This window comes from Botrytis porri (genome assembly GCF_014898465.1).
Source record: "Botrytis porri strain MUCL 3234 chromosome Unknown BPOR_001, whole genome shotgun sequence".
Classification (NCBI taxonomy): Eukaryota; Fungi; Ascomycota; class Leotiomycetes; order Helotiales; family Sclerotiniaceae; genus Botrytis; species Botrytis porri.
Genome location: NW_024066075.1, coordinates 2,133,731 through 2,158,854, shown reverse-complemented (window position 1 = coordinate 2,158,854; position 25,124 = coordinate 2,133,731). Strand labels below are relative to the sequence as shown.

General features: G+C 41.2%; 7 protein-coding genes across 7 annotated transcripts; 2 read left to right on the top strand and 5 right to left on the bottom strand.

The window, feature by feature from the left end:
• Positions 1-2,649: 2,649 nt before the first annotated feature.
• On the top strand, positions 2,650-2,898 carry EAF01_000580 (uncharacterized protein; the record flags this gene model as incomplete). Its single annotated transcript, XM_038908830.1, has 1 exon — positions 2,650-2,898. One exon carries the CDS (start codon positions 2,650-2,652, stop codon positions 2,896-2,898), a length of 249 nt encoding a protein of 82 aa, XP_038775736.1.
• Positions 2,899-3,603: 705 nt separating this feature from the next.
• On the bottom strand, positions 3,604-4,452 carry EAF01_000579 (uncharacterized protein; the record flags this gene model as incomplete). Its single annotated transcript, XM_038908829.1, has 3 exons — positions 3,604-3,672; positions 3,827-3,908; positions 4,094-4,452. 3 exons carry the CDS (start codon positions 4,450-4,452, stop codon positions 3,604-3,606), a joined length of 510 nt encoding a protein of 169 aa, XP_038775735.1.
• A 3,144-nt stretch (positions 4,453-7,596) lies between these two features.
• EAF01_000578 (uncharacterized protein) lies at positions 7,597-9,922 on the bottom strand. The gene is made up of 4 exons (XM_038908828.1): positions 9,702-9,922; positions 8,502-8,608; positions 8,098-8,250; positions 7,597-7,975 (listed from the first exon to the last, which is right to left on the bottom strand). Exons 1-4 carry the CDS (start codon positions 9,750-9,752, stop codon positions 7,924-7,926), a joined length of 363 nt encoding a protein of 120 aa, XP_038775734.1. The 5' UTR covers positions 9,753-9,922; the 3' UTR covers positions 7,597-7,923.
• Positions 9,923-10,472: 550 nt separating this feature from the next.
• On the bottom strand, positions 10,473-13,243 carry EAF01_000577 (uncharacterized protein; the record flags this gene model as incomplete). Its single annotated transcript, XM_038908827.1, has 5 exons — positions 10,473-11,096; positions 11,150-11,309; positions 11,358-11,408; positions 11,520-11,588; positions 11,649-13,243. The coding sequence occupies 5 exons, from the start codon at positions 13,241-13,243 to the stop codon at positions 10,473-10,475; spliced, it is 2,499 nt and encodes an 832-aa protein (XP_038775733.1).
• Positions 13,244-15,596: 2,353 nt separating this feature from the next.
• EAF01_000576 (uncharacterized protein) lies at positions 15,597-20,125 on the bottom strand (the record flags this gene model as incomplete). The annotated part of the gene is made up of 5 exons (XM_038908826.1): positions 15,597-15,878; positions 15,931-18,729; positions 18,779-19,222; positions 19,284-19,381; positions 19,432-20,125. The coding sequence occupies 5 exons, from the start codon at positions 20,123-20,125 to the stop codon at positions 15,597-15,599; spliced, it is 4,317 nt and encodes a 1,438-aa protein (XP_038775732.1).
• A 1,218-nt stretch (positions 20,126-21,343) lies between these two features.
• EAF01_000575 (uncharacterized protein) lies at positions 21,344-22,944 on the bottom strand (the record flags this gene model as incomplete). Its single annotated transcript, XM_038908825.1, has 2 exons — positions 21,344-22,371; positions 22,422-22,944. 2 exons carry the CDS (start codon positions 22,942-22,944, stop codon positions 21,344-21,346), a joined length of 1,551 nt encoding a protein of 516 aa, XP_038775731.1.
• Positions 22,945-23,299: 355 nt separating this feature from the next.
• Positions 23,300-24,778, top strand: EAF01_000574 (uncharacterized protein; the record flags this gene model as incomplete). The annotated part of the gene is made up of 1 exon (XM_038908824.1): positions 23,300-24,778. One exon carries the CDS (start codon positions 23,300-23,302, stop codon positions 24,776-24,778), a length of 1,479 nt encoding a protein of 492 aa, XP_038775730.1.
• Between the last annotated feature and the right edge of the window lie 346 nt (positions 24,779-25,124).

The following is a 25,124-nucleotide window of genomic DNA, read 5'->3' as shown; positions in this document are numbered from 1 at the left end:
GAATTGAAAGTATATGGAACATGGTAAGGCCATTTTAATATGAAGGTAGGGTGTCTTGTTTCCTTACTTTGCTAAAAGATCCACTTCATCATTTCCCGTTTCTTTGAAAAGACGTATGCCCTTCTACCCGATTGCGATCCTTTCTGCTGCTCCTTTACATCCAAGGTTTCTTGCAGCTTTCATCACTCCGATTTGGCAAGTTGAGCCAGGAGAATCATAGATGTGTTTCTGATCTATCTAACCATTCCAGCTTGATTCTCTGTGCATTGTCAAAACCTCTCCAGATCGGGAAGTTCAACCACCAAGTTCGAGTTCTTTTGAAAGCTAGCCAGATTTCTCAATTCGCAAGTTGCCAATACACTACCATACCAGCAACGAAGTATTTCCCTTCATTTTCAGACCACCCCGCTGTTCGACACTCAAATCTGAACTGCGTCTTAGCATCATCAAATCCAACTTCTCATATGTCCAAAATCTCCGAAAACTCATATGATTCATACCTGTGTCTCTATCGAGCTCTGACAGAAGACATGACAATGAAACACCAGCCTATATCCCCTAGAGTGTGAACTTATGGCGCTTTTGCTTAATAGGAACTTATTGACCAATCATATTATTAGGATTTTCGGAATTTGAGTAGATACTTATATTTGAATTTTAATATAAATCCATTTTTCAACATTTATAATTCAAAATTTTAAGTATAATAATATATAGTAATTTTGAATCTTCATTTATCTTATAATTTTAAGAAAGTAAAATTTGGAATCAAAAACATATTTTATACATAGAGTAATCGAAAAAGTATTGAAAATATCAATCTGGTTAATCAGACTTTTTTATATAGGGTATATTGTATGAACTACTCGAGCGCTATAAGTTCGTATTCCAAGGCATACTGAAGAAGAATGAAGATAGTCCCAAGTCCAACGCGAAAGTCACTATCTTGAATAGGTTTCCATATCTTACTGATCATAAGACAGGAAGGGATATCCCTTGATCATCTGTAAAGTCAAGCTTGTTTTTGGAACACTTTTCATGCATCTGATTCAGACCATTGATACAGCCCAAGCGGCATGTTCAATCGCTCTAACTGGCTTCGATAACAATTGCAAAATCTATGCAAGTCAATTTCCCTAATACGATGAAAATACCGAGCAACCGTCATATCAACGCACCCCGAAGACAGATTCATGCATCTGTTACACCACCGCAACTCCAAAATGATGATGTTGTCCGTCTAAATTCTTCTTTCTCTAGAGTCACTCAAAGATCGTGCTGACATCGTCTAAGTCGACAATATCATACCCTCAGCTATCGGAGTCACTATTCCGAACTGACTATCGCTTTAGAATACAACTTCTATCCTAAAGCTCCAGAAACCACATGTAACGCTTCTTACGTGGCAAGCCTCGCAGTTGTTGAAAAACATGCACGAATGTGAGATCAAGAAACGAAATTCATGAAATCTTCAATAAAGTATCAAGTCTCAAGGATTACACGGAGTAAGATGAAAGTTCCATTGTAGCCTCAAGTAGTATCAGTATATGGATATGGAAAATATTCGCAATGCAGATGCGTCATTCCAAGAAAGAGGGGTAGCAATCTCATAACGATCAATTACTCGGTTACAAACAGGGGGGATAGCGCGCGAGATGCACATTCTAACTGGTGCCCACAACTATCGCAATCTAGGACTATAGCAACAAAGTAAACCGTGGCGTTTGTGCAAGAGCTGAAAAATATCTAAAGAATATATGTCGTAGAGCCAAGGTCCGACGCAATAGCAAGTTAACAGAATAAATAGGGTAAGTACACAGATAATCTTACTAGCGAGTCATAACATTCACACCATAATAAAGAACAACATGTTTCATGAACGCGCAGCGATAGGATAAAAGTGTTGTAAACTCTTCCGTAACTTTTCAAAATAGAGTAGTAGCGTGCGGGGAAATCGGCACATAGTCACTTGCATTAGTGTCACCATGTCAATCACGCTATGCATCATTAGTATTGCATGGGTATCAGCTTTAACATCGCGATGCCGCTGAAGGAAAAACGCGAGTCATTTTATGGAAATGGTAGAATTTGAGGGAATGATCTCTGGAGAGTGCTACTGCACAAAGCCAAAATCGCGATTCTTTGAAGTAAAAAAAATGGCGAAATGGGTGGTTTGCATTACGTGGTGTTGAAATAGGGTTTCATCGACATGCAAAGTTCTTGATCTGTAACTTGTAGATGTCTTCGTGGCTGGCTGAGAGAAGTGTACAGCGTGGCCTGACATCGACTCAACAATGCAGAAGTGCTGACTATCACTTGGTGTAATGTTGAAGCGGGAATCATCATTTTCCACGCCTACTTTCTTACCTATCCAGAGCTATATAAACTTCAATATCCCTCTGAACGAATTCAATTCTCAAACTCAAACAATCCTCACAACAAACACCACTCTACAAATCTTTTGCAACTTCCATTGCTAGGTAAGATCTTTCCTTCTTTGACGGTTGTTTTAACTTATATCCGAATTCCAGTTATCAACTTTCGAGCTTCCCGACCAATTTGAAACAAGTCATCATCACATATCTCCAAACTAAGCTACAACAAACCACATATCAACCAAAAAACCCCACTAACATCTCCATAGACAAAATGGGTGCCAACACCATCACCGTAACCAACAACTCCACCTCTGACATTTCCGTCAGTGTCACATACGACGGGAACGACTTTCAAAAGGGCGGGAGCGAGCTTTGGTATCCTCTTAAAGCCAACGGGGGATCCGATACCTGGAATTACAGGTCCGACAATCAAATCGCCAGAGTCGCTAGAAGTCAGAATGCTGGGACAGGAATCGAGTCTTTCCTTGCTGTACCAGGGAAAACCATCTACATCAACTGAATGTAGACTACTGGTGGAAGATTTTCGCTTCCTCTGATGGAATGAAAGCCCAGTAGTGCCACACCTAAGGTTGAAAGATCGGTTCATCACAGTAACTTAGCTATATGACATATGGAACGGAATATAGTAACATAACCCAACAATATGGCCCTTTCAAAGATTTTAGAGTGCAGCTGTGAATTTAAATATGAATCCAATTCAGGTGAGATATAAAAGAGAGAGATTGAAAAAGCCAAGTTTGCAACAACTTTTGTTTGAAAGATTCCAAACGCACGAAGTGGCTGGATAGACGGATTCAAGTCCCTGAATACTCAATGACCTTGCATATTCCCCGAAAGATACTTCGGATTCCCGAGATACCCTTGGATCATGATTCAAGACTTCTTGCAACAAAAAAGAATCGAGTAAATATACGCAGAAAGATGATAAAAACAGTATACTTGAGAGGATATTTTCGGGTCAAAAAACAGTGCAATTGAAGAAGTGGAGATACTTTGTGAATGGATACCCCGCAAATGCTAACATATCATGATGCAACCTGACCGGCCGTTCCTTTTCCAAGTCCCTACTTCACTTGCCTATAAGTTCACAATATTTCGTAGCCAAAATGGTGTTCACGCTATGTACAACTAGTACTTGCATTGACTGCATGCACTTCCAATCTTATCATAGCTAAATTATCCTACTCGTTATAATTTCATCACATCACCTCTCAATCTCAGCGAGTTTTTCCCTTGGTGGTAGTGCTTCTGGTCCAAAAGATAATGGTAAGAGCTAGATGTACCAACTTGCATTAGCATTTTACTCCAAACAAACTTCCCCTCATCCAAATCAAATCAAACTTTTAGGTCACGGACAAAATCCCAGGTAAGAAGTTGTATGAGGAGAAGAGGAGAAACAGAAAAAGAAAAAGAAAAATAGCACATACCTCTCCTAACCTCGCAACCATAAAATCCCCATTCTTGTCAAACATAAAAATTGGCATATCCAATTCGCAGAATTCACGGATACTATATTTCCCATAGAATTAGCATTTCTCTTACTCCAGTATCTCTCATCAAGCCCATTATTCTCAACTCCCAGTTCTGAGCTCCTAGCTCCCTTCATTCCCTCCCTACACCCCTCCCAGCACCCACTCCCAACCCCAACCCCAAAAACGCAAACAAAAACGCAAACAAAAACCAAACGAACTCACAACTGTCTACACATCCCACACGGACTCGCCGGCGGACTAATATCCGTCGCGACCCCAATCGCCCTAAACCCTCTCTTACCCTCCGTAACCGCCTTTCCAAACGCCACTCTCTCCGCACACGTCCCCACCGGATACGCTGCATTTTCTACATTCGCGCCATCGATATATGATCCCTCATTTGTGAGAATCGTAGCCCCGACCCGGAAATTCGAATACGGACAGTAGGCGGTGGATTTTGCGGATGCGCTGCGCGATTGGAGAGTGGTGATTTGGTCTGTGGTGAGGGAGTAGGTTGAGCTGGCAAGGGATAGGTCGGAGGGATTGTTGCCGCGGAGGAGTTTTGGTTCGGGGAAGGCCATTTTTCTCACGGGGTTTGTGTGTGTATTTTGTTGGGAGAGACGTGGAAGAAAGGGGATGTTAACACGTTGAAATCAAAGTCGAGTTGTGAGTAGAGATAGATGTAGGTATAGATTGTGAGGTCATTCTGCGATATGTAATGATAACGATAAAGGGAAGGTGGTTAAGCTTCCCCCGCTCTATTACCTAACTTTTATTTTACATCAATAAATACACAATTAACTATAACATGGTTTATTATCGAGTGGCCTATATCATCGAATGGTCCACTTTCATTTCAATTTACACCTATCTCTTTTAACATACGTTTTATCAATAATCTATAATGAATTCGAATAATTAAGAAGCTTATATACTCCTTACTATCGAAGCTATTTATAAAAATAAAAAATTAAGCATTTGAAAGACTACTATACTTTATAATATTCCTTGTACAACTTTTCAATATAAAATAAAAGGTTTACCTCTTTATACAGAAACTCAAACGAATTGTTATAAGATTATAGAATTAGAAAAAGAAATGATTATTCAATATATATTCGATATGAATTTAAGAGGATTTCCATTTAAATTAAAGAATATGGAAGATATAATAAATGATATTCTCGAATTGAGGAATGTGAAATATGTTGGGAAGCTTTAAGTATATCGATTTGTAAAATGTTGAATCAAATTAAAGATATATTTTAATTGTATTTATAACTTTCAAAGAGCTCTTTGTAAAGATCCTAAGCTTTTTGAAGAATAGTTTCGATTATTTACGAATATGCGAGCAAAATATAATATTTTGAATAGAGATTTCTATAATTTTAATAAAACAGGCTTTATAATGAAGATTATATATATAGTAATAATAGTAATTAATATTAAATGAAATAATAGAAGTAAGATAGTACAATTAGGTAATCGAGAATGAATTATAATAATAATATGTAGAAATAAAAAGAATGAAATTATTCCCTTATTTCTAGTAGTTCAAGGACAAATTCATTTCTTTAATTAGTACATCAAAACAAATCTTTCTATAGAATAGGCTATTAAACCTATATCTAATGAATAAACGAATAATGAAACGGGTTTAGAATAATTGAAACACTTTGATAAGTATATTAAGAATCGAAGAAAAAGCAAATATCAAATATTAATATTAGATGGATATAAAAGCTATGAATTAATAGCTTTTCAAATATACTATAAAGAGAATAATATTATATATTTACATTTATTATCATATTCAAATCATTTAATTCAACTATTTGATATTAATTGTTTTAGTAATCTAAAATGTTCATATAATAGTCAGATTGATGAATTTATTAAGGTATATATCAATTATATTTCGAAGGTTAAATTCTTTATAGTTTTTAAAATTATATACAAGAAATCAATCATTTTTCAAAATATGAAATCAGGATTTCGAGAAACAGGTTTAATTCCATTTAATTCTGAAATTGTACTCTCGAAATTAGATATTCAAATTCGCATATTTACCCCCTCCTCTTTCGATCTAGATCAATGAATCTCTCAAACCCCTTACAACCCAACAAAAGCTCTTTCTCAATCAATATTAATTAAATCTCAAATAACTTGTTATCAATCAAGCTTTCCTACATTTATATTCGAAACTATACTAGCTCTAATTAAGAGTATAAAGAGATTAGCTTATAAGAATATATTTTTAAGTATAGAGAATTATACACTTCAAATAATAAATAAGATATTAAGTAAGTATTGATATATATAAAAAACTCAATTATATTAAGGAGAAATGTTTATTGAATAAGAGGCTTTTAATATATTATCTTAATAAAAGGTTGATATTTAGATTTAATATAATAAACATTAAAAAGAGGGGAATTTTAATAAGAAAGTATTTTCTAATCGATGTTATAGTAAATATAGAAAGACAGGATATAATATAAGAATCTGTCAAAATAATATAATAGATTCTAGATTATTAGATTCTTAATAATTTCAATTAATTGATTCAATTATTGTTGAATAATATAGGTTTGAAAGTGTAAATTGAGGTGAAAGTGGGCCACTCGATGATATGGGCCACTCGATGATAAACCACGTTATATAAAATGTAAGTTTTTAAGAGTTGCAGGATCTAATTTATATGATTACTTCAATTAAAGAAATCTACTCCCGAATCTATCGCCCTTCTAATTTATTCGTAATATCTCAAACTTGATCCCTCGTACAACCACAATAACCCCGCTACCCCTCCAATTCGATCGCAGCTATGGATATACCTAGCTTCTATCTATACTTGGTTGTGTTAGCATATGAAATCTTCTTCTTCAACTCAACTTCAAAATTGCAAAAGTGTTCAGACTTAAAATCACTCTGTCGATAGATAAATAAAACCCACAAAGCGCCGCTATTCTCGAGAGATTCGGAAAGATTCTACGAGTACAAAGGGAATTCTAGAGGTGTATTATTCATCCTCCCCCATCTCTCATAAATCTACACCACTGCCACAAGAGATGGTTGGGGGAGAGGATGGAGAGCAACTAGATAGTAAATCATATTACACAAAGATTCATTGAATCTAATCTTACACAGTTTCGTAGCTTACTTAACAAGCTCTAAAAATAATCGGGAGCATATCATCAATTCTTTTCTCCTTCACTCCCCATCTTCCCATCTCACTCCTTCCTTCCTTCCCCCTTCCCACCCATCATCTACACTACCTAATACCTATATCCCTTCCCACCCCTCCGCACGTGACAATTGTAAATCCCACTCTATCTCATCCCATCCCATCCCATCCCATCTCCCCCTTTCCTCCACATAGAACACCAAGTTTCCGACACAATCTCATCTACATCTATCCAACTCAACCCCCCTAAAGACAAAAATACCCCTTTCCTCTTTCCATTCTTCTCCCCTTAACTCAGCATCAACACCAAACTCAATCAAGCAGCCCCATAATCTAATCTCAAATCCTCAAACAAACACACCATTTCGAAATTCCATTTCTCCCTTACCCCTCTAGACACCACCCCATTCCATCCCCATCTCTTGAACTCTCTCCCCGGAACTCCTAAATCGTTCAATCTAATCCAAATTCAAAATCCATTTATCATGATGATATGATCTAGAAGCTTTCCACAATCACTCCCCTTCATCTCCCTCCCTCTTCTCCAACTTTTCAGACCTCACACCTACTGACAGCAATCAATCATCCAGAAAAACCGGTGATTGGGTTTCATGTTTACTTTCATATATCATTTTTATTTTACTCCTCTCTGTTGCTTCTTCCTTCCACGATTCCCAAATCCATCAACCACCTATCTACATTCCATTCGCATCATCCGAATGCATCCTATTCGCTTACCCTTGACTGTAGACCAAAGATCGAACAAAAACAAAGTAATGGTTCAGCTCAGTCCTTCTCAGCCCACTGCACTCACAAAAGTTCCCCTCCCCAAAATTTCAACATCTCTGACATCCTTCGCACCAATCTAATCCTTAGTGACTTGAATAGGAGTAACTGCGTATGTAGGTCTAACGTATCTATAATTTCAGAATATCAGCATCATTTTCTTACCCTTTTTCTTTTGACCCTCCTCCTCCTCCACTCTTTTCCATCCGTAACCTCTCCCCCTAAACTAGAAAAACCATGTGGAAAAACATACCTATCGCTGTTATATGGACTAGTCTCACTGCCCAACAATTCCTTCTCTCTCTTCAAATCTGCCCAATGTCTTCTGACAAGGTCACGATCGGTTTCCGCTGTCAAAAGTGGGATCAAGTGGATTCTAGACCACATTTTTTCACGGGCAAGTTCACTATTTTATGTTTGTTAGTAAATTATATATTTGAATCATCCGGTGAGGAGAAAAAGGCGTCCTGATCTCTGAATGTATAATTCGATGTCATATCCAAGCTCTCCAGACGGTACTTCTGAATCATTCAAGATATATCATAGATTCGAACAGTACCCTCAGGAGTAGGAGCTTCCACTGAAATACTCATAGACATAAATCTCACTCTCAATCCTCAACACTCTAAAACAAAAAAAGAAATAAATGATACATACTTCTGCTCCCGAATTCCCTTTCCTACTTTCCAGAATCCATATGTCATAACTCCAGCCATGGCCAAAAGCATAACCGAGGGTCTGAAACCGCGAGCTGGAAGATTTCTCTATCATTTTCAGACACAAAATGTCAGCTTGCTGTTCTTTTGAACTTTACGTGTGTTTCCTTCTCTTTTCCACCCCACAATCTCTTCCCTTCCGCCCCTCGATTCATCTGACTATATAAATATCTAATTATTTATGTGCGATCCGTGGAAGATAAGGACGAGGACGAGGACATGGATGAGGACGAAAAGTTATCGTAATATGCGTGTGGAGATCAATCGTCGTAGATCGGTTCTGGAAAATCTCGCAGTCTCAAAAAGAATGACGCTCCGCTGGCCCTCCGGGGGCCACTGCCGTGGAGGCTGACTATTTGGTTAATACCATCCCATCAAACCAGTCCTGATTTCACCACTCTTCTTCCTTCGCTAGACACCACACCCAACACCCCATTCTCATTGACAGACATCAAGCATCTAACAGCAATCCTCTACTCCTCTATCACCCTCAATTTCCCAATTCCACAAATCTATCCCACCTACCCCTCCATCGCACCGCGTATTCTCCGTCCACATTTTTTCAGTTCTTCCTCATCTTCCATCCCCATCGTTGTTGTTACTTCCATCCCGTCCCATCCAATCTAATCATTCATCATCACCCAAGCTCCAGCTCCGGCTCCAGCTCCCACTCCCGACGATCAACACAAACCCCAAATGCCAACTATTAAACACAGCAGCACATCCTAACACACCACCATCCACAATTCGGACGACACTCTATTCAGCACTCCCCCTCACAATTTCTCAATAAATAACAGTCGCGATCCCGGCAGTATTCTACTTCGTTTTCGTTTCGTTTCGTTCTCATTCTCATCCTCATCCTCGTCGTCGTGGTCGTCGTGGTCGTATCGTGTTCATAGTCGTGCTCGTCTTAATCCATTCCCTCCCTCTTGCAACTAGACAGTCCCCTCTCCTTCTCCTCTTCCTCCTCCGGAAATATCATCTATCCCGTTGCAATCCATCTCCCCGCTTCTCAATGCCCCATCCCCCGTCCCCCCCTCCCTTCCCCAATCTCCCTTCCCCCATCTCCCTTCCCAATCTCCCTCCCACAAACACATGCTAAAACAAAACAAACAAAAAGAAAAATCCCACCACACACCTTATACTGCACGGCTTCATACCCGCCCTTTGGCGGCATATCCTGAGGCATGTTTGCTGATTTCCCTTTTCACAAACTGATAAATTTTTCTTCCTGCTTCTATTTTCGATCTTCTATCCCTTCGTCGCGACGTCACAGGATAGGATACACGATATGGCGTAATTGAGCTGTTTGTGATGTTCAATGTCGTGTGGTATGCTTTCGAGATTGAATGTTATCGCTCAATCAAGCTCTAATTTATTCGTGCCTTGAATCCAAGGCTTGGTTCTCACTGTCCTCCCGAGATCCACACCGGCACAATTGACTTGGTCTGAGCGTTCGTAACCAATAAACATCAAGGTTTTACTATTCTCGAGTACATCTAATACATCAATCCTCATCGTCGTCGTCAAATACGAATCTCTCGTAATCATTTCATCGTAAAACTCATCTTAATCTCAATCTCATGAACTCAATAATCCTTCAATCTTCAAAAGACGCCCAAATAATGCACAAAACCAATCCCATCCCATCCCTTCCCGCCAAACCCCCATCCCAATTCCAATTCTCCCAACCCCAATTCCCAACCATGCCATTCCTATTCACCCAATTTCCCAGATTCCATCCACAAAAACACCTTGAAAGCAATAAATAAACCACGCTCCATAATGATATGATGGCAGACACAAGAGTTCTCTTTTCCTCGTCATGGGCAATTCCTCCCCTCATGTCAAATAGCAAAGGACTCTTGATAAAGTTCGACCCAGGTGCAATGCAATGCAAATAGCAAAATCAACCGGCAGCAGCAGCCGCTTCTTCCTCCAGTTCCAGATCAAAAGCAGCCTGCATTTCGGCTTCCAGATCATCTTCAAAACTATGATCACTTTCCTCCGCCATAACTTGATTAACCTCGTCATTTTCATCCCCCGTAACCCCCGGGGTAAGAAGACTCGATTCCGTTGTACTATTCGACGTTTTTACAGTTTTCAAACCCGTTGTTCTTGAATTAGCTACTCGCTGCTTTTTTGCCATAGTACTTTCGTCTTCACTTTCATCTTCGTCCGTCGCATCGTCGAATCTTCTTTTATGTCCTCTTCTTGAACTTGTTCGCGATGTTCGACTGTTGTTACTGTTATTACTGGTGAAACTTGTGTCGCTTTCTGTACCAGATTCATCATCACCCATAAATTCGGCTAATTCGTCATCGATTGATGACCAATTGAGATCCGTCGTTGGAGAGATGTCGCCTCGTGGCTCATCCGGCATGACACCTTCTCCGTCTAGCTCAGATCTTGAGTCGTCATCTTCAAAATCTTCACTCTCGGTGTAGTCTGAGGATTCCTCACTATCTTCACCAGGAGATGGAACATTAGTCAAATCACCACTTTGTCTTCTATCAGCTGGATTGATTTCCACCTAATGGATGTATTAATATTGCTCATAAGAAAATAATGGAGAGTTTAACCTACCAGATACTCTGATTCATTTTCCTTCTTCCACTTGCTCATCGACTGAGTCAACCATTGTTGTGTGACTATTTTTATGTGAGGATATTTTGCCGCTTCTCGAACTTTTTGTGTACGAGTTTTCTGTGACGAGGCAACAACATGAGTCACTCTCTTTGAAACCCTACAATATGTTAGTGACTCTTCTTCAAAATATCATGATAGTACATACTTTTTATGAATTTTGCCACCAAAGCTTTCTATCTGCTGAGCAATTTCAGATCTGAGTTTGGTTAGTATGGATTTTCCCTTGGCCCTCTCTAAACCCCACACGCTAGAGAATATACACAATAAAGTTTCTTGCGAAATAGAATCATAGGTGGTATCAACTAACCTCATAAGGTCAACTCCTAAGGGAACTAAACCCGACATTACTATTACACATCCATCTAAGACTTGAGACCTAAATTTTGTTAGCAAAATCATCCTGGGTGGCATCGCTTTTTGAAAGGGGGATTCATACTTGAGACGCGGCATCACAACTGCAATATTAGGTACTACTTTCAGATCGGCAGCTTCATTTTTGACGTTAACCTTTCTTTGATGTCCGGGTTTTAATTGTGCAACTCGTCCACCTGGAACATTGACCAAAGCTTTATCGTATTCTTCGTAAAAAGCTCTGTGCAAATCTGTAAGATGTTGTTGAAGATAAGTCAATTCGACGTCGTCATCCTTAAGAACACTGTGTCGATGAGCGTGATGTTCTACAGTACCATCTTCAACCGCCTTTTCCGCTTCTTCTTGTTTTTTGTCGGCTTCGTCAAGTTCCTCTTGTTTATGGAGCAAAGGACGATCCCTTAATTGTTGCTCCAAAAATTTCTCTTGCTCCGCTGCTTGTTCTAGTAATGAGGCCTCGTCGTCCAAGGTGTTAATTTTTGGTAGAAGTGGTTTTTCAGTTGCTGGTTCCTCCTTGGTTTCTTCGGCAGATTTAGTTTCACCTCCTTCAGGTTCTGTAGCGTTTGCGACTTCGCCGATAGGCGTTTCGACCGTCTCAAGTGTGCTGGTCTCCGGCTTTAAGTGATGTTTCTTTTTGGGTGTTGATATTTTAGGAAGCTCTTCTCTCTTTGGGAGGAAACTCGAATTGATATCCCCGATACCAGTGAAGAAATCATAAGGAACAACCTTGATAAGATTAGGACGATTCATTGGCCAAACGTCTGCGCGATCATCAATAATTGCCACCATGTGCGTGCTCTGAGGGAATAGTCTAGCCAGACTCTTTGCCGTGACGTTTCCGTTCTCGTCTCGACTGATGATACGATCACCAAATAGTTTCTTTCCAGGGTCGACGATCTTTGCAATATTTAATGCGTATGCTCGAGTACCCATAGTATAAACGTGTAGCTCATACATTTCGGAGACTTTTGAGAGAAACTCCGCAAGTCCAGGCCGCATTTTAATGTAATACCAACAACCGGATGCGAGACCGCGAGGTCCATCATCATTGAGTTGGAAGGATCGCACATCTTTGACGGCCTCGTAGTTGGGCGAATTGACATCGCGTTGCCATTCGCCAACAGTAGGTTCAATACAAGCATGGATAATGGTCTGATCCAGATCCACCACCAATGAAAGTTTTCGATTCTTAAGTAGCCGCCGTTGTAACTCTTCTTCTGCTTTCGAAGCCTCGTCAAGACTAACTGTGAGGTGTGTTTGGTCGTGAATCATATTGATTCTAGCTCGGTCTGTATCGAGTGTACTGGTGGCCCAAGAGACCTCGGTCATATCCTTTCCACACATGCCACAAAGTCCCGCATACTGGACAGCATGCGAACAACTTTCTTCAACATCGACGACAGGTCCATCGCTCTCAATTGTCATTCCTTCTTTGACTAACCATTTCTCGATAGTACCGTCAGAAGGACTGTCCCATGCCCCATACGATGTTTGTTCTTCTTCCCATTGTTCGCCCAATGGATCACCGACCATTAGCTTCCAATGGTATTTATATTCGAGGAGGGAGTCCCGTTTCGAAATCTGATCGCCATGTTTCTTGAATAACTTGGTGATTGTAATTGGGTACCTTAAATTCGGACCTAAGTTTAATGTCTTTCCCATTTTGATATCCTCCTTCGCAAAGCTGTCGTTGGATGTGTGATCATGCGATCCCGGGTGGGTCGGTTCTATTTGTTAAAAGATGAATCGTCAGTAACTGAGCTTAACATGGTAAAGGAGTAGAGTGCGCGCGCAGATGAAAGAAAGCTGGATGAGAAGTTGAATCGCATCCATATCGCAAGTCGCATATGACAAGGAGCAAGCCACAGCACCTTGTGAAAGGCCGTCGCAAAGCGCAATATAATTCCAGGACAATCCGGTGAAGCTTAAAGCAAGCTTCGAGAATAGATACAATAGATATCTACAAGCTGTTGAAAGACGTACGAATTCAATTTAAGCTCCTTAAAAGCTCTCATAGATATCGCGTGGAGTTGTTCAGCATTGTGAGATTCCATGTGCACCACTTCTTCCTTATTCAAGCTTGTAAGCCACAAAGAAGGTTGAGGTAACCACCCAAATGGGCGGGGATGAATGATGGGTTTCTTGATTTTGCGATCTTTTAAATGTATACCTTTTTTTTTCCAATTAGGAATTCTTTGGGGGGTTTATTTGAATTGTTTTTTCTTGTCGATATGAAGCTCTATAATATTTGCGAAAGAATTTGAAGTTGTTGCGATTGAGAAAATTGGAGATTGGGAGTTCAAGTGTTGGAAAGTAAGCGGTATGGTAGATTTTGGAGCTCTGAAGTTGAAACGTTTGTTGACTTTATATGTTCATATCAATCGCACGAACGCGACTACTGTGGAGTTAGGGAAGCTTACTGTGTATAATAAAGGGTGGGTGTAGATATTTGGCTGACCTTGCTATGCCTGTGTTAAAATAAGGCAACAAGGCGACAAGGCAACAAGGCTTGAATAAATGTCGAATTCGAAGGGTAAGAACACAAGAAGGCTGTATTGGTTTTGTATGTAGGAAGACAAGATACCTTTTTACCGCTAAAGTTAAGACACACACCCAACCAAGTGGTTTTTTTGACAAAGGAGGAGAAGGGGGGGACTTTTTATATGTGTGATCAGCTTGTTCTTGTTCTGGATGTCTGTTCTGTAAGTGAGTGAACAATGATTGGTCAATGAAGCGGGATAAAGATGCTAACCTTACTATAAAAATTACATGGATGAGCAAGAGAATGAGGAGAATATGAACATCATTGAGATATCATCATCACTCAACATAACTCCATATTATCTTTCATTCACTTACCTTATGAGTATAGGTGTTAGTATCTGAATCAAATAAGACTAGATCGCGTGATCGTTATCTAGATAGGCACGAGGTAGAGAGGTTTGAATGAAGTAAATAAAGTGAATATAAAGATTGATATGAAAAGACTCGAGGATATAAACATATATTCAACATTATAAAATTTAACTTCTATAGATGCCTAATAGGTAGATACTAACTTAGATAATAAGTATGAATCATTTATTTATTACTCATTATAATCTCCCTCTATTACTCACCTATAATACCAACTGCCTTCTCGTACATCACCTACCTTACCTACACTCACTCCTCACTCCACTCACTACTACCTGATACCCCTAGCAAACACACCTCAACACCCATCCATCATTACACAAACCCCGTTACATTCAAACGAACAACAACGGAGGTGGTACAATAAGGCCATCCATTTATCCATCCATCCATCTATCCATCCAATCATTACAACATAAAACCGTTTGCAGCTTATCGAGCATCTCATCCCTGTTCAAACCTTAATTTCTAGCCATGCGACGAAATATGTATATTCTTTGAACCTATAAAATGGTTTTAGCTAGATCTTTAATTCTTTGCCCTTTTATCTCTTCGCCTCAGATTACCTCATCCTTTCTTTGAAGAAGAAAGAAATACCTCGGCGAAGAATTAGTTAAAGCTTCTAGATTTACCGAAACAGTAGGCAGTTCCGTAACATCCGTCAACTAGCTATGTTAGCACGCTTCAATTTGCGGCTCACCGGGAGTCTAGCAAGGTGGCCCTCGTTTACCGCAAAATGGGCCCGACTTTTTCCCTTGCTGGGGACCAAACCAACGAGCAATTAATCATAACTATACTATCCTTCGTTCATTCATCGCAGTCTATTATCTATATTTATGTAAAATCAAACCTCATGACTTAATCTCGCACTTTCCTCCGCTAAATACAAATTAATTAGATTATATCCCATTCCTATTCCTGTCACCAACATCACCCTTCATTATCTCATAGTCATCGTATGTGTAGACTGTTGTAAACCCTATCAACTAGCCTCCAACACCTTGCTCCCTTAAAACATTACATACTCAGCCCAATTTCATGCCTTCCGATCCAACCCATTGACCCGCTTAACGCTAAATATACCCTTGAAAAAGAAATCTCAAGCCGCCTTTCTGGCCGGTGATAACGCCCTAGCTGCCAAACCCGAGCCCGACCAAGTCATCGCGTTCCTATCGCTGAAAGTTCCCGAACGCGCCATTGTATCCCAATCATGAATTCGTTTGATTGAATCCGGGTCGGTGTCATCCCCTATGAATGTCCAACTCTCTTCCGAATCTTCCAATGCATCATCATCTGACTTTCCATCCTTGAGCTTGATCAGTGATTTTGCGTACTCCATATCTCGATATATACACTGAATAGCAGTATCGACGCCGTTTTCCTGATAAGTTGTTAGTACACTTTTGTTTTCTTTTACACGAGTTATAACATACACTTCTAATCTGTTCGCCCAGTGCTTTGGCCTTTGTAATCATCCTCTTACTATGCGCTGCCTCCCAAAGAGCTTTGGAAAAAAGGCTTTCGTTGAGCTTCTTCAACAGAATACCCACGCCTAGATCCTCAACACGCTGACCAAAAAAAAATTGATCTCCAAAGAATGGCTTGATGATCGTTGGAATACCGGCTCGTAAACTAGCCCCCGTAGTACCTGCGCCTCCATGATGGGCTGCTGCATCAATCTGAGAGAAGAGCCAGTCGTGCGGTGCTGATTTGATTTGGAATATCTCGGGCGGGAGTGGTACCTCAACATCGTTGGCACCCTTCTTATCCAAACGATCTGACCATCCCTTTGATAGGATGCATCTTACATCGGCTTTGATGATTGAATCCCTCACTGTTCTAGTCAAAGCTGCAGAATCTGGCACGACAATTGATCCAAATCCGACGTATACTATTCGCTTGCCATCTGCGCGGGCCTTGGCGATGAAATCTGTAAGATCTTTGGGTGGTGTATAATTCGAACTTTCATTCAAAAACCAGTAACCAGTGACTCTAATCCAATCGCTATAATCAAGAGGTGGTACCACAACCGAAGGGCTAAAGTTATACAAGAATGGAACCTTGTTAGGTTGCATCTTCTCTAGATTCGTGGCTTGCAAGCCTAGCTCTTTGTGTCTCCAACGATTTACCTGTCCAGAGATGGCAGTCCAAAAGACCTTGTCAAACAAAATGTATGACAAGTAGTTATAGGCGCCACCATATTTGTGCTCAGGAACAGCGAATGCGTGAGGATAAGCTCTTGTCCTTGTCCATGGCATGGTGAAAGCTCGGAAATACGGAATTCTAAGAGCTTCCGCGATATGAATTCCACCCATTGCACTGGGGCTTTCAATCAAGACATCAGAATTTTGACAGGCCTTCCACGATGAGCTGAGTAAATCGTCGATCCAACCACGAAATTTCGAAGATGCTTCTTTCAGGAATGAGACCGTGAACATTCCGTTATCGACACAGATGCGCATCAATTCGGCCGGATCGCCATCAACTGGCGCAAATTCAATATTGTGTGACTCAACCCAGTCTTTAAACTCTAAGTGAGTGGCTATCTTCATTTTATGACCTTCAGCCATGAGGCCCTTGCACAGAGCGATATAAGGCTGAACATCGCCACGAGAGCCGATAGTCAAGCAAGTGATACGTAGCGACTCTGTCGGTTTGAAATTCAATATCGAAGCTCTTGGATCATCGAACAATATTGGCGGCGATCCAGTATCTCCTACCTTGGGAGTACCGATATCACTGACATCATTCTCAGAATGAAGCACGTGCCGTGCCTGAATTAGAGCTTGATTTTCAGCACTAGCCACCTCTGCGCTTTCACGTTCCTCCATGGTCAAGAGTCCAGACTCGTCCATATACTTTATTGTCTCTATATTCTGCAAAAGAGTTACTAAACAGTCATCTCGATCCTCAGATAAAGCGAATTCGAAAAATATCTCCGCATGTCCTCGGATGGTGACTACAAGCCCCGAGTATCCAAATCTAGATGACGTCTCCTTTTCGACGTTCTCGATGTCTTTCAAAGGAATGATAATCTTGGTCTTTATGGTTGGTATCAGACTTCGATAACAGAAAGATCTGTCGCTAAGGTAAATCTTGCCATATAGAAAAGCAAGTCGTTGCCAAGAGCAAAAGTATGCGGCATGGAGCTTCTCGTCAGGAGGCAAGGCGAAGTGTTGGCGAAAACGCTCTGCGTGTGTAACACCATCGCGAGTATCATCATCGCTCTTCATGTTGGACATTTCGTCATCACGTGGCATTCCATGAGATTCTTCATAGTGCATCTTGCCGCCTTTCCACATGCCCGAGACCTTTTCCACATAGCCCATAGACTCAGTTGCCAGTAGCGAGCTCATCTTCTTTGAGTGTCTATTGAGATAACCGGCGAAACCTGCAGCTCGTTGTAAAGGATATGATCCAGCCTTGACTATGCTTTGTAATGAAGGGCCGGATGAGATTGCTCCTTGCCTGGCATCTGAGTCGCCCATGGAACCTGTGGTAGCAGCATGTTTGGGCTTCTCGGGTCGGTAAGTTCGTGTTGGGGAAACATCGGCGGATCTTCTTGGAGAGGTAAGAGGATGAGATTCTGGGCTCTGAAAATCGTCCTTATTATTACCACGTCGCGATGAAGGCGAGCGTTGTATAGTGGGTGATAAAAACACATCGCTGCCTCGAAGTATCTGACTAGCAGACGCTTGATTTTCGTCACTTGCTGATGGTAGAGCTTCATATGACCCCGGTTCATCCAGAGAATGGACATATGAATCAGATGATCCTTGCTTTGAAGTAGCCTTCTCTCGACTCAAGCGATTCGTGCTAAGGCTACGTCTCGTGCTGATGCTATTTGCACTGGTGCTTCTGCGGCTTTTGGTTTGAAATCGATTCATGTCTATGCTACGTCGACCGTGCTTGTTAAGATCTATGCTCCTACGAAACGCGTCTGAGCTTGAACGACTCATATCTGTGCTACCACGAGGGCTACCGGGCCCCGGAGAAAGTAACGGCGATAAGGTTGCTCGGACATGCTCTTCTAAAGCTGGTGCCGTGGTCTGAATGGGAGGAACGTGAGGTTTTTTTTTGTGGATCGACGTGCGCTTAGAGCTACCATGGCTATCATCTGCCGTTGATAGTGACAAGATATCCTGTGCTAATTTCTGCGCAGTTGTATCCTCGACAAGGATTTTGAGTACGTTTAAAGCTTCTTGGCCGTTGGTAAAAAATGAAAAGAAATACTAGAAAAGATCGTTAGCAATATATTGAATTTAATTATGGATTACTAACCTCATCGATCGCAAAACTCTCATCGTTATCAATGACGCGGATCTTGCAGGTGTCGGCAAAATCGACGATTTGACTGTCCTCGATATCGATAATATTCTCAATGGGTAACGAGATCTTGACACTGTTGCCATCATTATGAGATCGAAATATTATCTTCTGTAAGGCTTTCACCCATTCCTTTGCAGAAGGGGCACTATCGGCATTGAAGTGATATTTTCTTTGATGTGTCTCGACGGTAAAGTGTGTAGAATCTTTCCCTTTCCCCTTTTCCGTAATACTTGCTGAAATTCCATATCTCAAGTCAATGTTGCCTCGTGGAAAATATAAATCGGCTTGGTTGGTGTAATATGAAAGAACATCGCCCTTCAACCGGAACCAATATCTATTGTACTTTGGATTGTGTTGGCCTGATTTCGACAGATATCCTGATTTGACCACTTCATGCTACAGGAACGTCAGCAGACTGACAAGGTAAAATCCACAAGACATAAATTCAACAACGTACAGATTTTTTTGGCAAGTAGGCATAGAAGCAGATGTGCTTAGATGTGATGTACATGTAACCTTGGACCAATACACTTTTCATTAGCCAGCAAGGATATTCTACAATCATTAGTATTTGCCTGTATAATGCGGGAAAGTAAAGAACTTACCCTCTATTACTTCTTCGGGAGTTTCGAACTTGTAGATCTCCCTCAGCTTCTTCGCTAAACTTGTCGATGGCGTCTCCTCATCTTCATCGATCTCTGTAAGGTCTTTTGAACTCCGAGGCATGTCGAAACTGGGTCGCAAAGCTAATTTTGCTTGGGCATCCAACATTCTGCTCATGACCGGTGCGTCTCTTGGTTGAAGTTGTGGAGATCTTATATCAGTTGTAGTAAGTTGCTGGGGAGAATCGCGTACTGGTGACGGCGTACGGCTACGGCTACCTTGAGCGACGGGGTTTGATGATTTAGACTTGGACTTTGAACCTAGTCGCGAGAATGATCGAATCAACTTGCTCTCTGAGAATTTCCTTCTATGCCCTTCCGATTTCCCTCCTTTCTGATCTATACTGTCACAATTTATGTGCGACTCGGAACTCTGTCGTGTTGGCTTCCTCGAATCATCTTCTTCGTCGCTCGATTGCGCATCAAATCTGGCATTGAAATCAACTTTTGGGCCAACAGCCGCGGTAATCATGCCAAAGACTGATTGATTCATGGCGTTAGGAGCAGTACAATCGTCATCCGCATCGTCGCCGTCTTGAAAGCGCTCAGGTAGTTCCATAGTTGCTTGGTGACCTTCGTTTCTTTTCTTCGTCAACTTTCTGGCGACCCTCTTCTTTAGCTCATCTTCCGGAGCCATGTTGGCAAAGACTTCTCGTCGTTAGTATGAAATACCAAACCACTCAAGTTGTTTTGATGTTTGTACAAATCCGTCAAGAATTCAACGACGTTAGGATATCAGGCGGTATCGATAAGGGTGGCTTAGGCTCCTTCAGAGTAAGCTATACCCTAAAAGTTGAATGATAGGCGATTCGAGTTTGAATCACATGTAATTAAATAAAATTGATCATCAGGTCTTCTTCGACTCAGTAAGGTTAGTAAGGGTATCTATGAGTAGGTAGGTAGGTAGGTAGGTATGAGAGACAATTCAAAGGTGGATAATGAATCACGATTTGTTTAAGGATTTGATATGATGGCAGTGAATGTATGGAAGGAAGGAAGGAAGGAAGGAATAAGCAAGTTATGTGAAGTGAGTAATTAATAAGTATGATAAGTCCCTAGTACGAAGTAGCATGGCATTGTTGAGCAAGCTCGCACGCTCGGTTTCTTCGGTGGTGTGTCTTGTTGTGGGGGAATAGATTAATAAGGTTACCTGCCTGCTAGGAATCTCTATCTCGACTGGTGGACCTATCCTCTCTATCTATTATAGTAGATCACAATTCACAATGGGACGGTCTGATTTTCTTTAAGTGGGTAATATGACAACATAATGCAGTAAGTAAGAATCGAAGGAGCTGGGGAAACAGTCTCTCTAACCTTATGTGTGAAAATAATTGTAACATCGACTGTTCTATTGAGTAACATCACGATACGATTAGTTTTATATATATTTGGGTTCGTTGCCTTTGTCTGTATTACTTCATAAGTAGGTACGATGCAGATGGGTACTAGATAGGCAATCATTAGAAGTTGCACTCAGATATATTCCATACGTCTATCTATCTACCTACCTATCTATCAGGTAGGTATCTACGACTACATAACCCAGGCAATTCTAATCGAGCGCAGCGAGGACGGCGGTTAGGGGGCTTGCCCACTAAAAGAACATACAAAGACGGTTGTCATCCAATAGTATATTCAGAAGAATAACAAAGTACTGTAAATTACCCAAAGTATCGCATCATACCAGGTAGGTGTTCATGTTGATAAGGATGAATGGATCGGTTGCTTCATTAAATTCTTATAACCTCGCTGTAATAACGCTCAATGTAAATTCATCGCTGAACCTTCAAAGTACTCATGATACTATACAATATTCAAACAATACCTAAATTATCACTCACGGAGAATGCGCCCATCACATCCACAGACACAGTTTCCCTGACGCCGTACCACCTGCAACCCAGTCCTGTGTAGGGTGAAATTGTGCAGCAGCTGGAACAGCTGTTATGAGACCCTCACCTCCCAATTGCGCTAATTGTTCTCCATCGGCTAAATAAACATCACAAAATCTATTCATATTGCCAATCACAAATTTCTGGATCCCGTCTTCAGGTCTCTCTTGCCAATGAGGCTTTAAGATGGTTACCCACCGTCCAGTTTGGTTGTTGTGTTTGATAACAGTCGTAGGTTCCATCGCTTCATCATCGAGTGAATGACCTGCCTTGAAAGAACCGGCATCGAGGAATGAATGAATCTTAATAGTATCATCATATGAAGAAGTTGCAACATGACCAGCAGGTGACCATGAAGCATGAGATACCGAAAGCCTAGACTCATGCTCACCAAGTAAAACCGGGTGTCTTGAATCACCTGTCCCTGTTATTTTTCGCAGATCCCAGATTTTTAGCATTCTATCTAATGATGCCGTAGCCACAAAATGAGGATGCAATGGATGTAAAGAAAATCCGCCTATCTTTTTATCAGAAAGGTAAAAGATTTCACTTTTGGATGAAGTCCGCATGTCATGGCGTCCAAATCGACCGTCCAGAGTAGAAAAGCACAATAGATTCGGATCGGTGGATGGTATGGCAATGCTAGATATAGGAATATCTTCATCTAGAGAATCTGGGGCGAATGCCTCAACAGCTACCCCTTTCTGTAGGTCTAATTTTCGCACTGAAGAGTCATATGAAGCCGAATATAGTGAGTTTCCGTCCGCACCAAACACGAAAGAAGAGATTGACCTAGAATGTATCTTGAAAGCAGTGATGGCTGGCTCTGCGTCCTCTTCGTCATCATCGTCTTCTGTTTTGACTCCCGGACCTTCTTGTGAAGCGTCGAACAATCCAACGTTCCCTAGTTTATCTCCAGCAAATATCAAAGGCTTGTCTACCGTCGGATGAAATCCTAGAGCGTATATTCTTTCGGGGGTAATTTTGATTTCTGAAGATTGAGTTAGCACTTGAATATTCCTTGAAAGTACCAAATCTTACGATTGGGCTCATAAGGTTCATATAGTTTTAGCCCGCTCATCTTCTCCCTCAAAGCCTTCAGCCCTTCATCTGTTGTCTCTTTGATGTCGTCTTCGGTAAAGGTTCTCAAATTCGGCTGAGCGCCACGCATGACTCCAGATAAAAATCCATTCTCCTGCTTCCATTTCTTTCCTTCAACAACAATGTCATTGATATTTATATCTCCTGCAACTCGCTGCCTCTTAGCTTGTGAAACTTCCTTTGCAAATTCTTGTTCAATCTCTGCTTTGCGCTTTGCAGTCTCGCTATCGGCTTCAATACCAGCCAGACGTGAACTTGTACGGGTTGGTCTAGGGACTTCTTTTTTTATGGGAGCTGCTCTCTTCCTAGGGGTTGCTGATTTTGGTTTTGGTGGCGGTTTTGGGACGATTTTCTGAGCTGTAGTACTGAGGTCTTTTAACATTGCTTGATTTGCCGCAATATTTTCGAGTCTTCGGCGCTCGAAGGCGCTCATCTCTGGTTTTTCCTTTTTGTTCGGAGCCATGTCGTGAATGATTACTGTGGATTGTTGGTCTGAGAACTATCAATGGCAAAATGGACGGTTTAACAACCAATGTAGGGTCAATTTTAATTCATGAAGTCATTTCAATCAACGCGTCTCTCTCAATTAAAGAAACCGCGTCGCGATCGATTTAAAATAGTCCGTGCCCAACTTTTATTCATAAACTGAGAAAACTTGCGGAAAAATTATGAGGGGTGAAATAGAAATCAATTCTTCGAACGTTCAATATTTTCCTTTCTTTTTAACAACTGCGGGGATTCATCATCGAGCATTGAAAGCTATATTCAAAGCTTCATCCCTACGATCGCATAAGTTGCTTTATGTGCAATAAATAGTTATGGCGTCCATAAAAGTCGTTGAAGCTATCCCAATTGCATACTCAACTATGTCCTCCACAATGATGCCATTCTTGTACCAAACTAGGACAATCGCAGGCCTACATAGGTCTATTTACAGTAAAAAATATCGAAGCAGGTTCTTGCCTTCGATTCAGGGAGCAAGCTTTCATACCTCTTTACCCCGAGTCAAATACGAATCGCAAGACAGAATTTATGATGGCGAGGACAATACTGGGCCTCAATTCAGGAGGAGAGCTACTCCTTCTAGAGATAGCCATCCTCATAGATCTAGGGTTCGTCCAAGGATGGTCGCTGATGAGTACAAATATGATCTCGAAAAAAGTGAACTGGAATCGGAAGGCAACATCGCACAGTCTAGGGACATTGGCTTTGAGGAAGATGATCAAACCTTGATAGAATATGGCACAGAAATCGATGCCTTAGCAAGTCCGCACTATCCGCAGCGCGAGTCCACAATTACAGATTCGGAAAGGCATACGTTCAACCGCATATTTACAGATATTTTCGCGCGGACTCAGAGGACGTCTTTGGAAGACCTTGATGATGGCATGGAAGACATGCCTCCAACAAACAGGGAGAATGCGCGCAACAAGCTTGACAATATAATGGAGCATTCGCTTTCAAACAAAAAACATCGAAGCAAGAAGGAACAAATAGCCGAAATCAGTAGATACCCACCAGCTCTTCGTGCCGCAGCTGCTAGAGCGATTGGTCTTGTTCTAGAAGAGGAATCAGAACCTACGATGGGAACTTCGGAACTAGGACCCGATGCACAGGAACATTTACGAGAACCTGAACGTCAACGAGTTGAGGATTTGTTGCGCAATGCAAATACAGATTTTGAGCTCTGGGATGTTCTGGAAAAGGAAGTGTTCCCACTGGTTGCAAAAATGGGTCTAGCAGAGACAAAAGAGAGCCGAGATCAGTTGAGAAGAGGAATAGAAGACTCTGGCGTTCTTCCAGTCGAAGAGGATCCTACCACTGCTAAAAACACCGAGCCTGAAATCTCTCCGCTAGCACTGTATGGCCCCCTCTACCCATCGCACCTTCTTCTTGGCCTACGTCTTCTCGACCGAGGATTCAGCAAACCCTCCCAGCTTTCTATCTCTATCCTTCCACGGATCAAATCTTTTGGTCTCCTCTCCCATGTCTTGGGAGCCTCTACACCTCTCTACAATGAGCTTCTGCGTGTTTACTGGATACGATACGACGACTTTCGAACTTGCATAGATTTACTAAAAGAGATGGAGCACGCAGGTCTCGAGTTTGATTCGGAGACGTATGAGATTGTCCATAGTATCTTAAAAATCAGGGCTTTCGTATGGAAGGGTGATGCAGGCCGAAATAAAATACCCATGTGGTCTTTGCCAGAGTTTCAAAGGTCTCGCCATCTTGAGTTCTGGCAGGAGAAGATTGGAAGAGTGTTGAAAATGAAGGAGAAAGGGGGAATGGTTTAGGTCGATGTATGGAAAGAAATGGATGCGCATTATGATTATTTGTTACTGGTCATTCCACTCATCTTGCTTGAATTTATATTTTACACTTGTTTGATTGCTCTTTCTAGCTCAAATTAAACCCATGCCTCTGATTGAAATGCGACTCTCAGAACTTATTGGTTGTGATGGAGATATTTAGCTAGTGGCGCTGACTAAGAAACGCGTTCTCTTGTGATAAACAATTTTGAACTGTTTCCTTCTCGTTCGGAATGTATTCCCTATCAATGAGTGCAGATAAAAGGTAATCTTACAATTCTGATTTTAAAGACAGGTAACATGATCTAGTTACCCTCACTTGAGAATTCTC

What these genes read in the sequence shown, in the direction of transcription:
- EAF01_000578 (XM_038908828.1), bottom strand. Translation starts at nt 9,752, where the DNA reads ATGCCTCAGGATATGCCGCCAAAGGGCGGGTATGAAGCCGTGCAGTAT. An exon ending in AAGGGAATTCGGGAGCAGAA is followed by an intron (nt 8,251 to 8,501) that starts GTATGTATCATT and finishes AACATAAAATAG; the next exon opens with TGAACTTGCCCGTGAAAAAA. An exon ending in AGTCCATATAACAGCGATAG is followed by an intron (nt 7,976 to 8,097) that starts GTATGTTTTTCC and finishes CTGAAATTATAG; the next exon opens with ATACGTTAGACCTACATACG.